The sequence below is a fragment of the Notolabrus celidotus genome, chromosome 5, assembly GCF_009762535.1.
Source record: "Notolabrus celidotus isolate fNotCel1 chromosome 5, fNotCel1.pri, whole genome shotgun sequence".
Taxonomy (NCBI): Eukaryota; Metazoa; Chordata; class Actinopteri; order Labriformes; family Labridae; genus Notolabrus; species Notolabrus celidotus.
In genome coordinates, this window is record NC_048276.1 from 28376834 (window position 1) to 28390808 (window position 13975).

The following is a 13975-nucleotide window of genomic DNA, read 5'->3' on the forward strand; positions in this document are numbered from 1 at the left end:
TGTAAAATAATGACTATTTTATTGTAAATAAGTGACTTAAATCATTCTCATCGTCCCCAAATCCCTCCTCCCCTCCACCCAGAACTTCTCACTGAGCATTGATAACCACACAGTCACACCCTCCCCAGCAGTCCGTAACCTTAGTATCATCCTCGACCCCGCTCTCTCCTTCAAGCCACAAATCAGAAACAACCAAAACATCTTTCTTCCACCTCTGTAACATTGCACGCCTCAGATCCTCTCTCCTCAACTGCTGCTGAAACCCTCTTCCACGCCTTCATAACCTCCAGACTGGACTACTGCAACAGCATCCTCCACAGCCTTCCCTGCACCAAAAACTCCAATATGTCCAGAACTCAGCTGCCCGGTTACTCACCCACTCCCGCTCCAGAGCTCACATCCCCTCGTCCTTCAGCCTCTCCAATGGCTCCCCATACAGCACCGAATCCACTTCAAGATCCTGCTCATCACCTACAAAGCCCTCAATAACCTCGCCCCCTCATACTGAACCGACCTCCTCAAACGCCACTACTCATCTCGCAGCCTCAGATCATCAGATGTTAATCTCCTGTCCCCCACCACAAAAACCAGGCAAAGCACCTTCAGGGACAGAGCCTTTGTCATCACTGTCCCAACTCTCTGGAACCAGCCCTCCACACATCCGCAACTCGGACTCTCTTCACTCATTTAAAAACCACCTCAAGACCTTCCTGTTCAAAAAACAATGAAACACATAACCTATACTCCCCACCTCTGACTCTGTTCTGTTTTATTTATTTAGTTTATTTTTCACACTTTATGTAAAGCAACTTTGAGTACCCAGAAAATCGCTATATCAGTCCTATCAATTATTATCAAAATCACAACTTATTTTTCTAACATATTTTTTCTATATTATAACTTCAGTCTCATAAAATGACTTCTCTATTCTTGTTAATTATAGATTGTTCTCTCATAAAATTATGACTTAATCTTCATGGATTATTTTATCCTTGTAAATGTACTTTTTAATTTATTCCAGGGAAGTCTGAATTTGTCGACCGTAATGTGGCGATCACCCTAAAGAAGAACAGCAAACATGAAGGCTGTGATCGCAGTCACACCTTTAATGTCGCGTTCTGCCATTCTTTTCCACTGAACACAGGGTGTTACATGTGGTAATTAACATTCTGATAAACTGACTTCAATCAGGATTAACTAACCCGTTATCTCAAGTAAACAAAAAATAGCACGACGAGTTAAAAAGTTGACTTGGTAGCAGCTCCTTGGCTCTGGAATACCCTACCAGAGGTCATCAGACAGGCAGAATCTGTTGAGGCTTTAAAGAAACACCTAAAAAACGTACTTCTATTCAATTGTTTTTTATTATGATTTGCCTGCTTAAATGTGTTTCTATTTTTATCTTTTACTATTAATGCTTGTTTTTTCCCGTGTTTGCTCTAAATTGTATACCGTCTGTTTTTATGCTGGTTGTGTATGGCCGGACTGTTCCTGTGAAGCATCTCATCTCTAATAACCTGATTGTGTTTTCAGAGCAACAGCATGAATTAAACATCACCTGTATAACTGTCCTGCTCTCTTATAGAACAAGATCAGAGTTGTCGTATGAACCTCCTAAAGAAAGAGATCAATGGTTCACAGGGAATAAAGACACAGACGCAGACATTGAACTCCACTGAACCTTTATTTTGAAGTTTTAGGACCTAAATAACAATAAACTGATTAAAGATCAATCACTTTTCACACAAACACAAACAAGTTTCAGACTTTTTTTTATTGAAAATCAACCCAAGAAAACAGCAGATCCTCCAACGACGAGCAGGTGAGCGTTCAGCTGTCCGATCAGATGATGCTTACCTTTAAACGCAGCCACAAACACACCTGAAACTACCATCATTACTCGTCTACCTGCAGACTGTGACAAAAACAGCCGGATCATCAGCAGAATACCAAAAAATACTTTAATTATAAATTAACTCATGTACATCTTTTATCCAAACAGAACTTTGCTCTTCTTAATAAACAGTTTTCATTTGATTCACAGAAACAGAGACCACAAAAGGTCAAAGGTCACGTAGGATCCAAATACTAAAATGTATTTAAGGGTTCGATGCTGACCGCTCGGCACCATAAAAACACGTTCTCCTCCAAAAACAGAAAAAAGATGAGGCAGCAGCGGCGTTACTCAGCCGCTTCTTCTGAATGCACTTCTGTTAAAAGCTCCGCCTCTTTTTTCACTTCAGGAAGCTCGCAGCTCTCCTCGCTCTTCACTTCCTGTGAGGCGGGGGCGGAGACAGCAGCAGTGATGGCGGCAACGGCAGTGGCAGCAGCAACAGAACAAGACGTTTCCTCTTCATCCTTCTCTTCTTTCTTGATGAAGGCAGTCAGCGGATGCTCGCTGGTGAGCTTGCTGGGAGACGGCGTGGCGTCGATATACGACGACTGAGGAAGAAAACACAGCCGGTCAAACCTCTGAAGGTTTTATTTGAACATCTAAACGGTTTATTCTTCAGATACTCACGTTTTTATAATCCTCAAAGCAGGACGGGTGGAAGTTCTGCAGAAACAAACACGGAGCGGAAGAATGGTTATTGATGAGAGGAAACAGCGGACAGTGGACAGTTGGGTGAACAGTGTGTGTGCGTGTGTGTGAGTGTGTGTGTGTGAGAGTTACCTTGTCGTCGACCCTGATGGCGTTCTTCAGGAACCAGTCCTCCTCCTCCTCCACCCAGTACGTCTCAAACGGCTCCTGACAGATCTCGCACAGCTGCAGGACGGACAAACAAGCAGCTGATTATAAAAGGAGCTCACAGGGAAGACTTCACCCTCTTCAGACCTTTAGTTTGTTTATGTTCATTTAGCGTCCAGGTTTCAAGGTTTTAGTAAATCTGCAGCCTCCCACATTCCAGACTCAGCTGACCTCACAGGTCTCTAACAGGAAGTGAATCCATGTCTCTAAAGCCTCACCTCTCCTACTTGGTCCTTGGCGGCTTTCACGCTCTGAAACTCCTTCTCCTTGGCGGCCGCCTGAGTCTTCTGCACCTCCTCCTCATTCACCTTCTCAAAGAACAGACTCTTGGCACGCTCCTCCAGGTCGGCGATCTCCTCGAACTCGATCCAGTCCTGATGGAGTAACACAAACCAAACATTATGTAACAATCCCCACACGAAGATCCCTGGGAGCCTTCAGTGGATTTCAGCTTTGTGTGTGTGTGCTCTCACCGTGAGGGTGTAGTACCAGCGGCGGTGTGTGATCTTCTTGCTGGCCACCTTCCCGGCGTGATTCTGTCTGAAGTGCCAGTCCAGGTGATCTGCGTACATATCAGTCTGCACGGTGGTGAACCTCATGCTGCACAGACAGCACTGATTCCCAGAGTACAGGCGCGTCACCACGCTCTCATACCGCCTGAGGATCAATCAAACACACGTCAGATATCTGATCACTCTGTGTGTGTGTGTGTGTGTGTGTGTGTGTGTGTGTGTGTGTGTGTGTGTGTGTGTGTGTGTGTGTGTGTGTGTGTGTGTGTGTGTGTGTACACACTTACTGCTTCATGTCGTCGATACTGAAGCTAGTGAGGTCTGGGAGGTCTCCATCGTCGTCCTCCTCCTCCTGCTCCTCCTCCTCCTCCACAACAGCAGCAGTAGGAGTAGTCGTAGTAGAAGCAGCAGGAGGAGCTGCAGAGCCTGAAGAACAAAGACGATGCCTTTAACCGACCTGTGATGATGTCTCACTGCTTACAGCAAGCTCAGTATTATTATGCCGGCGTACTGACCTGGGGCGGCAGTGGGCGCGGTGTCAGGCAGCGATGGCTTGATGATACCGTTTGAGATGAGTTTGGTCAGCAGGTCGTTGACGTCCACCTGACCGAAGTGATTCTCTGGAGGGACGACCGGAGCTGCAGAGTGAAGAGTCACTTATATCACTTGGATAAAAACTCCAGAGACATTCAATCAACGACACGTTTAAGAAGTTTTATGACTGAAGCTGTCGATGTGTGTGTGTGTGTTTGAGTGAGAGAGAGTTTGTGTAACTGGTGTAACGTTCTTACCTGGAGTGTAAGGCACGGTGTTCTGAGGCAGGAACGGCTGATTCATGTTCATCATGTTCACCTGAAAACAACCAGAAAACAGTGAGACAGACTAAGGGTGCAGCCGTCTGTACGCCTCATTTCAAGAGGAGGAGAGGCTGATGGGAAAGTTTCAGACTGAACTGATGTTTCTCTGTGGATGGATACCGATATCAATTCATAACAGCACTCTTTGTTCAACATGATTGACAGGTGTGTGCGTGTGACTCACCGGCTGTTGCATGCCGACAGTAGGAGCAGCAGAGTTGTAGAAAGGGGCGGGGCCTGGCTGGCTGAAGGGCGGGGTTGGCTGCATGTTGAAGTTGGTGGCGGACTGCATGTTCTGCTGTGTCTGGAAGCCCATCGGGCCCCCAGGGAACTGAGGGTTCAGTGGCTCCAGGAACCGCTGGGGGGCCATGTTGAAGTTCTGCTGGGGGGCCATAGGGCCATCGTAGATGGGCGGGGCCATTGGCCTCATGGTGGACTGCAGGTTTTGCTGGGGGCCGAACCTGGGTGGTCCCTGCTGTCCAGGAGCGCACTCGTACATGGGGGGCCCACCCTGCTGGGGGACGTTGGGGAGGTCGAACCGGGGCCCAGACTGACTTGGACCATCAAAGCGCATCGGACCTTCAAACCTCATGGGGCCCATCTGGTTTGGGGGGCCTTCAAAGCGGATGGGCCCCTGCTGTTGGAAGCCAATAGGACCAGGACCAGGAGCGGGACCAGAACCAGGAGCCATGTTGTTAAAGCGCTGCATAGGGGCCCCAAAATGACCTGGTCCAGGCCCTTGGCCCTCAAACCTCACAGGAGGCTGCTGACCCAGGGGCCCGTCAAACCTTCCAGAGACTGGAGGATGAGCCGGACCCTCAAAGCGTCCCAGATCGTCCCTTTCTCTGATTGGACCGTGAGGCAGATGGGGGCCATCAAACCTGTCAGGTATGTTGTGATGTGGTCCGCCCCCCTCGAACCTGCCGGGGCAAGCGTGATGAGGCCCCTCAAACCTGGATGTGTCATCGTAGCGCCCCAGGCCCCCGCCCTCGAACCACCCTGGAGGGTGCTGTCTGGAGGGGCCGATGTGCGCAGGGTCATACCTGGAGGGGGCGTGTCCTCCATCGTGAGGAGGTGTGTGTCCAGGTGAGTCATTGTGCTGGCGGACTGACAACCCGGCTAGACCAGGCGCCTTCAGGATGGATTTGGGGGCAGATTGAGGAAGGGTGTCCAGGGGCCCGTCGTCTGAGTGCTCGCTGTTTGGACTCTCAAAGCGAGGGACTGGGCTCGCCTCGGCTGAGTCTTTCTGATTAAGAGGGGACAGCCGCTCACGCTCAAACCTCGGGGGTTGAGCTTCCAGACCAGCCGGGCTCTGTGAGTTCTTATGGACCATCGTGCCAGAGAGGGAACCCTCAGGCCTGCGAGGGTCCAGGTGTCTGGGGTCTGCAGTAGCGGCGTACCTTCGCGGAGCATCGTAGCCACTCTTCTGCTCCTCGTAGCGCTGTCTTTCAGTCAGCGGTGAGGTCCACTCTCTCTCTGCTGGAAACAAAACCCATGAAGAAGAGTCACTTCAGGTTGCTGTTTGAAGTCATGATTTCAACACAGAGCAGAAACGTCTCTTCTTCTCCCTCACTAAAGTCTGGCTACATGTCCCATGATTCCCTGCAATGGTGTTTGTTTATCGTGTAAATCTAACCCTGCAGTCGCCTCTCTGACTGAGTCCCTGACACACTGCCGCTCCACAGCCTGACCTTTGACCTCACTGTGGATGAAGACGATACGGGATCAGTCAAGAAACACAGGTAACTGAGCATGTTGTCACGGAGACAGCAGGACTGTACTCACTGGTCTCTCTGGGGTCCGCTCTCCTCCTGAATCTGAGTCCTGGCAGAGACTTCAGGGTGGGGAACTCTTTCCCGTGGTTGTACTCCTCAATCATGGGGCCGGATGGAGGGTGGGGCTCTTCGTGCTCTTTGCTCCGCCTCTCACCTGTGGAAGCATCAGATGTCAGAGACGCACTCTAAAGCCTGGTGAACACACCTGGAAACCATGAGCAGAGATCTTCACTCACCCTGACGATCCTGTGACGCCCTGCGTCCAGCGCTCCGGCCACCCAGCTTCTCTTCTTGTCCTGCCCCCTCACATTCCTGTGGACTCTCCCCTTCACCCCACTCTTCCCCCGCAAGGCGGTGTGAGACCTGAGTCTTCCTCAGCTTGGACTTGTGCTCATAATACGACAGCTCCGCAGCGTTCAGGCCGTCCTGAGATCGGGACTGATTGGAGGGGGGCGTTGTCAGCAGGGGCGGTTTCTTGGTGGGGAAGTCCCAGGTCTCTGGGTGCTGCTGCTTCTCCTCCTGATACTGAAAGAAGGAGTTCAGCTGGTGCACCATGTTCAGGAAGTCCTCCTGGGAGATTTCGCCGCTCTCCAGGCGTTGACTGGCCTGCAGACGAGAAGACCACATTTCAGAAATATGTTTACACGAGTGAACAAAGAGTGAAGGGTTCGAGAGACAACCAAACAAAGCTCTCTGTGGTGCTGTTTCTGTGACGTACCCTTCTCAGCAGGTCCTTCTTGGAGGCGGAGTTCAGGACCTCAGGGATCTGCATGTTGGCGTCCACGCTAAGGCGATGTTTCGGGGTTCTGGGGGTGGTGGGTCGTGTTGGGGTGCCGTACTGCTTGGGTCTCTGAGGTCCAGGCTTCGGATGAGGGTCCTCCGGGAGCTTTGTGCTGAAAGAGACATACTGATATTTAATGACATCATAAAGACACTTCTACAGGAGGGACTCAATAACTGAACATCCTGAGCACACTGAAGTGATTGGTGTCAGCTGATTTGATGGACTCACTGTTTGTCCTCCCAGCCGCTCCTCCAGCGATGCGGAGCCTCCTTCGTCTCCTTGCCTCCTCCCTCATGTCCTCGGGGGGAGTGGGAGTCTCTGGTCTCAGAGTGCCGCTTCTCTGTTGGCCTTTTTGACCTCCTGCTCTCTGGTTGGTTCTTTTTGGGAATTGGACGGTCCTCTCGTCCTGGTTTGCCGTGCTTGTGTGAGGGGGACGGGGATAGGGAGCTGCTCCTGGCATGGCCCTTTGGGGACCTCCTGTCCTTCCTCTTTGGAGAAGCAGCAGGGGAGCGCGACCTTGAGCGTGAGCGGGCTCGTTTACGGGCGTGCGTTCGAGCGTTGCCTCCTGACTTTAACTCTGGCTTGTCGTTGGACTCCTCGCGGTCATGTTTGCTCACAGAGCCGTTGACCAGCTTTCCTTTGTTCGACCGCTGAGACTCCGGCCCTCGAGCGCTCACCTCTCGCTCCTTTTTGTCCGTGCATCTCTTCTTCTCCTTCAGCTCGTCGTCTTTAGACTGCCCACTCTTGTCCTGTGTGCGTTTCTTCAGACGAGGATCTTTCTTGGTGCCCTCAGCAGACTTCTGGACCTCGGTCTCTGCTTGTTTAGTTTTACTTGGGACCATTTTGGCCATGGGAGACGGGGACTTGGACTTATGTTTCTCCTCCAACACCTCCTTCTTCGGGGTCCTGGTCTTCTCTGGACGACTCTTTTCAGGTGTGGTAGCCAGACCTCCAGTCATGTTTGTGTCATGTTTTGTCCCAGCATGCTGTTCTTTGGGCTGTTGGGCAGCTGTGGGGCCGCTGCGGTTCAGACGGGGGTCTCTGGTAGGGGGTTTGGTATCGGGTTGAGTCTGAGGGGGGATCCAGGGTCGGACCACAGGGGCAGGTGGACTGACGGGTTTCTGAGCTGGGTTCACTGCAGGTGGAGCCGAGGCTACGGGCATCACGAAACCTCCGGCCTGAGGACACAAAAGAAGAATTAGATTTCTACAGAACGCCAGGAGTAGAGCTGCTGCGAGAGCTACATCAAACTACACCCTAACCCCGCCCTTCTCCTACCAGCTGAGCCTTGGTCTGCTCCAGCTCCAGCTCAATCTTCTTCTGCTGCAGCTCCAGGAGTTGTTTCTGTTTGGCGAGCAGCTGCTGTCGGATCAGCTGCTCCTGGGTCACGCTGGACTGGCTCACTGCGGGGGCCGGAGGAGGAGGCGGAGGAAGAGGAGTGGGAACCGCTGCAGGCGGGGGTTTGGTCGGAGGTTTGGTCGGAGGCTGCTGGGCGGGCTGGACAGGCGGAGGAGAGGACACCTCTTCAGACTGGAGAGAGATGTGACACAGGGTTAGACGATGAGGTCACTGTAGGAGACTTTCTACTTCATACTAACAGCCAGGATTAATGTCTGCCTGCAGATTTGAATCTCACCTGAGAGATGTTTGTTCATCTAACGCAAACATTCAAACAATGCAGAGTTTCAGCAAGAATCTAAAGGTCTGGAGGGCTTTTTGAGACTTTGAAGAAGTCAAGGATTGCAGGATAAACGCAGATTCTTCTCTGGTCTCATTTAAAAGTGACAGGGTTGTTTTTTTTTATTGCAAACTGAACCGGTTTGATTAACAGGAGTCACCTTGAACCAGAAAACCCAAAACAAGTTGAATTTGATCGTTTTCTCACAACATATTTTTACTGTTCTGGAGAAATCACCTCTCTAGAGTCCAGCACAATCAAACCTCTCGTTAACAATCAGACGGGACGAACACATCCACAAGTTTTTGAGACGTTTGAAGATTGTTTTTGCTCGTCGTCTCCAAAGTTACTGATCTCTTTAACTCTCCATGCATAACATTTCCTCCAGCACATTCAGGGAGGTGAAGAGCGTCAAAGTTCACTAATTTGATCCTTAGTTTTAACCTTGAGTATGAACACAGCTAGATAAAGACAGGGAACTTGAGCGACTACATGTGAAGGGAAGGTGCAATTCTATCCAAAGAAACTATTTTTTTTGAGACGCTTCTAGAGAAACAGCGAGTTTAAAAACATAAGTTTGTCTCTATTTTAAACAATTACACAAGTTTCTAATGTCTGGAAGCTTTGTTGTGTGCTGTGGTCTCGGAGCTAAGACCTCAGCTCTTGGCCCTGATGTGTCGTTGCAGCTCATACACACCTGCTTTAAAAACTTGGGGTTGACGTGAATGCTGGCGTTGACCGTGGGAGGCAGTGGCTTGATCGGCCAGGCGGGGTCCACGGAGTTCACCCGCACGTCCAGCGCGTACAGTTTCTTAAGAGGAAACACGTCGTCCCACGTGGAGCGTAACTTGAACAGACTCTTTCTAGTGTTCTCATCCACCTACAAACAGAGGACAGGACTTGGTCCACAGCTATCCACAGACACCTGAAGACACACTTCAGCAGCATTACAGAGGCACTGAAACTTGAAATTAGCCTTAACTTCTAAACAGTTTCTGGAGAGGTAATCAAGAACATTTCTGTAAATAGGTCTAAAAAGCATGAACCCACCCTCCCGTAGTTTTATTAGCAGCTCTAAGATATGGCAGTAAGTGAGCAGGAGCAGAGAGCAGGTCACATTAAAAAGCAAGCAACACAACAAACAGGAGGGAGGTGAGGTGAGCTGCCAAACAGTTTCAGTGCTTAAATTTGATAACAAAGCTGAACAGCAGCAAAGATAACTGTACCTTTTCAAAGACACATATAAATGAAGTGATTAGGTTTTTAGAAAACACTGCAACGTATTCTCCTCCAACATTCTTCACTATGGAATCCACTAAGTACAAAACTGGAAGCTTCTCGGTGGTTGGAGCCTGGAGTAATAGAAAACTCGACAAGTTTAGAACACAACAGGGGTTAAAGCAACATTTCAGAACAAAACATAACAGCATCAACACGGGCTGAACGCCCTTCCCCTCACCACCCGCTGCGTGAGAACAAAATCAAAACGTGGGGGAAATCTGTGCCAGGGTAAGAATGATAAGTCTGTCAAAAAAAGGGGGGGGTGAGGGTCAGTCCAGAGTCTGTTAAGAGTTTTCTTCAATCAGGAACAAAAAGAACTTCAGGACTCCAGCAGAGACTGATCCCAAACCCTTAAAAAAAAAATCAGCCGAAAAATCTTCATTCACTCCATCTCTGCAGAGACGATGATCCACCCTCAGAGTCAGAGCAGAAAAAACAAGTCCATGAAGGGTTAAAAAAACTGGAGTCCAGTCCAGGACGCTTTACCTCCAAAGAGGGTGTCTTCCATTAACCACTCTTTGTACTTTACCCATGGAGTTTAAATCTTTACACCCAGTGAGTTTGACTCACTCACACCCTTTAAAGTTTGACCCATCAGAGGTTTGAATCCCGTTACTTGTTAAGAAACCCACTGATGACCCGTAACACAAGTTAACCGTAGTTTAAACTGCTGACTGTGCAGCGTCAGGTCAGTAAATTTAATCCACACAGGCCGAGTCAGACTAAGCCGTGTTGGAGAATATTAACCAGAGTCATACCAATAAATTACACTGGGAAATAAAAAATGACAAAAAGCACATTTCACATTTTTTATTATAACATTTTAACCATTCAATGACATTTCAGTAAATCAAAATCCACTAGTGACTTAATGCAGAGAAACTCGTGTTTTGATCTGATATGGCTTCAAAGAGAGGAAAATGAGCTACGTGTGGTTAACGTGCAAAAACACTGAGGACAGACGCTGAACTGCTGAGAGAGAGAGAGATAGATAGATAGATAGATAGATAGATAGATTGATAGATAGATAGAGAGAGCAAGCGAGAGAAAGAAAGAGCTCTCTTCTGTGTAGAACAACAGGTGTGCTGATCCCTTACAGGAGAGTCAAGTGTCTATACACTCTGGTGTTTCTCTGAGTTGTAGTGTAAGATAATTCAGACTACACTGACGTATCTGAGATGATTGAACAGTGATTTACAGCATTGATCGTGATTCAAGCTCTTCGTTATGTTGTTCAGGACCAACACTGAGGCTCTCCCTGCCAGAGGCTTTGCTCTCCTCTCCCTGTGTTAAAAGCTCCTCACTCTACAAAACTATTGACTCTGATTATTGCGATGGGACGATTTCACGAACTTCCGTTGTTTTTTAAGCAGTGGTTTTCAACCTCTTGGTTCGGATCCTAAAGACCTGAGAGAAGTGTTTTTGAAGTTTTTATAGTGCCATGGCTTCATGGCTCTGACATGGTATATTTACAACCCTGTTACGCCTTACTGACAGGGTTTAGAGTTCCTCCTCTGATGGTTTGAAATCCCAAACCGGGACACCATTGTTATTATGCTATTTCAGCTGTTAGTTCAATGACTAGTGATAACAGGAATAAGAGACTTAAGACAGGCGGTGTGTGAGCTGCGAGGATATTACTCTTAGGAGTGGTGACTTGAGAAAGTCGAGAACCACTGCCTTCAAGTCCAGAAACGTGGATCAATTAAAAGGACTATAATCAATGCATGAACTGATCTTTTGGTGATTATGTTTCAAGTTTCCTGGGGATTAAAGTGGATGAGTGTGAAATATATGAACATATATTTGTTTTGTTTTTTACTTAGTGACATGAATAATTGTCTATATGTATGTTCGTGGTAGATATTAGCTGTAGTTTTACGTGTTTGTCTAACTTGTCCCAGTGTTTGTGCATTGAGAGTAAGATAAATCAGAGTCCACATGTGCCTCACTGGGACTCTAAAAATGCCTTAACATCTTCAACTACGATTCCTACATCCTCCTGTATTTTATTCAAGTGTTTATCTTTTTATTCTCTGTATTTATCTCTTAATTCCTACTTTTGAAGCCTCTGTTATGTATAGGGCTGTTTTAGGTGGGAATACATTGCTATTGTATGGCAAAAGTCTTAAATAACAATATAAAAACACTGCCACATGACTACTTTGGCTCCGTGACTTTACAAAAGGTCAAATCTGATGAAACCTAATTTTACTTCCTTGTGGCTCGTTGGCACACCACGCGACTGCTGACTTTACTCAATGCGTCGAGTTGTAATGTATTGCTTAATTATTGTTTTGAGTTTTTAATATTTAAAAGATAAATATACTAAATTAGCAGGTTCATATTTCAGCTATGTGTTTAAATAAAGCAGTGCCACTCGGTAAAGTCGCCACAACAATGGAAGGTATCATGACTACTAACTATGTGACATGTCGGGCAACGAACGCCAGCCGCCATATTGAGCCAATAGCTAACCTAGCTTACAGCACATCGTGTCCTGGGCCCTCTACATACATGGACAGAAACAGCTGAAATTTAAGTATTCTATATTTATAAAAACCTTGCTTATTTGAGCTTCAATAATTGCGACGATATCCTTGGCGAAGTGTAGGTTTTCCTCTGCCAGGATGGTGAGCATGTTGATGTGCGGCTTGCTGTTGAACGTCAGGTCTTCCAGAGAGGACTGGTACTCTCGACAGGCGTCGTCCCTCGCCGCTGCGTCGTCCATCTTTGAGCCGAGAGAGCCGGGGAAACCTAGGCGACTGTTATCGGTAGCATAACCATTGATCAGCAGGCAGTCCATGAACTCATGTGGCTAAATGTTCCGCCCTGATTTAATGCGAAATAACGCCTCGTTAAGGGAGTATTTTTTGCTGCCGTTTGTCGTCCTTCTGTGTTTGCTCCGGCAACGACAAGATGGCGACTCGAACTGAAGCCCGCCTCCGTCACGTGAAAAAAAACTGAAATATCTGCCGTGACGTCTTAAAGTCTCATTGGCTGGTCCTAGGCCCTCTGGACTGGAATCCTACTTTTCATTGGTCAGCTTCAATAACAGCCACACAAACGATCCAATCATATTAATGTAATGTGATCTTATTATTACATAACGACCTTATAACGACAGACATTTATGTTTCACAACACAATAACACGAGGCTCAAACATGGCGTCCCAATCCTGACAACAATGTGGGGATTTACTTAAAACAGTGATTCTCAAATGGGGGTATGCGTATCCCTAGGGGTACGTGGGAGTACTGCAAGGGGTACGTGACAAATAAAAATAAAAAAATTGTACCACAATAAATTAAAGATAAATCTGATTAAAGACAACTTTATCAAGAGCATTTCATTTTTATTTCAATGCAACATCAAATAGGGCACTATTTCCAAACTGAGCATATTCCTTCATAAAATATTTTATTTGCAAAACTGATTGAACCTTGGGATTTTCATCTGTTACCACAGGCTCTACCTGCCTCAACGTGGGTTAAAACCAAAACTTGGTTTTCTAAGGTTCAAGATAAGTAGGATTGATGACTGTCACTGTGACTTGAGGCCAGATGAACAATTTTAAATATTATAACTCATGACAGCCGCCGCTAATCGAAGTTAGTGGACATTCTTTCACCCACAAAGGGGGGCAACCACAGAAAAAGTTTGGGAACCGCTAATGTAAAACCACATGCATACATTTATTCATGTTATATACCACGATGACTTTTTAGCGTGCTTCATGATCCAATGAGCACCACAGCTCACATATATCTAAATTTGTCACATTTGAATGGTAGATTCACAATCTTCGAAAGGAGCCGCATATTGTACGCGTGCTTACCATATATGTGCATGCGTAACAGGTGCACTCTGGTACTACTAGCACTAGCACTACACCCCTGCATACAACGCTGTCCAGCAAGCAAACTGTTCATGCTGGAGCTGGGGGGTCCATAATGCTCAACTTTACCTTGTTCATACAATCTCTGTTGTTTTGCAGTAAACATTACACAGTGTGTCAGGTGACTAGGAAACCTGTGTGTTTGGTGTGTTCGCAGCAGGTTTCCGTCCTTAAAGAATATCATATTATGTCCCACTATGAGACTCATCATAGCGAAAAATACAACAGCTGTTTATGTAGAAAGATAGTTCATTAAATGTGAACATTTTCAGAATGTACTTGTACTTTTTTACCCAAAAACAAAGGGAAACATTAGGAGTTGTTGTTATTTATAGGTTATTATGTTGTGATTTTACTGGTCTGGCCCACATCAGATCAACCTGGGCTGTATGTGGCCCCTGAACTGAAGTGAGTTTGACACCCCTGTCATAGGGTCATCTGT

The 13975-nt window shown here is 47.3% G+C and overlaps 1 protein-coding gene across 4 annotated transcripts; it reads right to left on the reverse strand.

The window, feature by feature from the left end:
* Positions 1-1755: 1755 nt before the first annotated feature.
* pcf11 (PCF11 cleavage and polyadenylation factor subunit) lies at positions 1756-12589 on the reverse strand. 4 transcript variants are annotated; one of them, XM_034682972.1, is made up of 18 exons: positions 12197-12589; positions 9579-9704; positions 9050-9232; positions 7953-8204; positions 6903-7852; positions 6609-6783; positions 6127-6496; positions 5901-6044; positions 5752-5817; positions 4300-5591; positions 4050-4110; positions 3774-3896; positions 3546-3684; positions 3223-3406; positions 2968-3123; positions 2675-2767; positions 2522-2557; positions 1756-2442 (listed from the first exon to the last, which is right to left on the reverse strand). In XM_034682972.1, exons 1-18 carry the CDS (start codon positions 12437-12439, stop codon positions 2182-2184), a joined length of 4854 nt encoding a protein of 1617 aa, XP_034538863.1. In that variant the 5' UTR covers positions 12440-12589; the 3' UTR covers positions 1756-2181. The 4 variants fall into 4 exon arrangements, with proteins under 4 accessions (XP_034538863.1, XP_034538862.1, XP_034538865.1 ...); XM_034682971.1 differs by having other exon boundaries at positions 4300-5594; XM_034682974.1 differs by lacking the exon at positions 5752-5817.
* Between the last annotated feature and the right edge of the window lie 1386 nt (positions 12590-13975).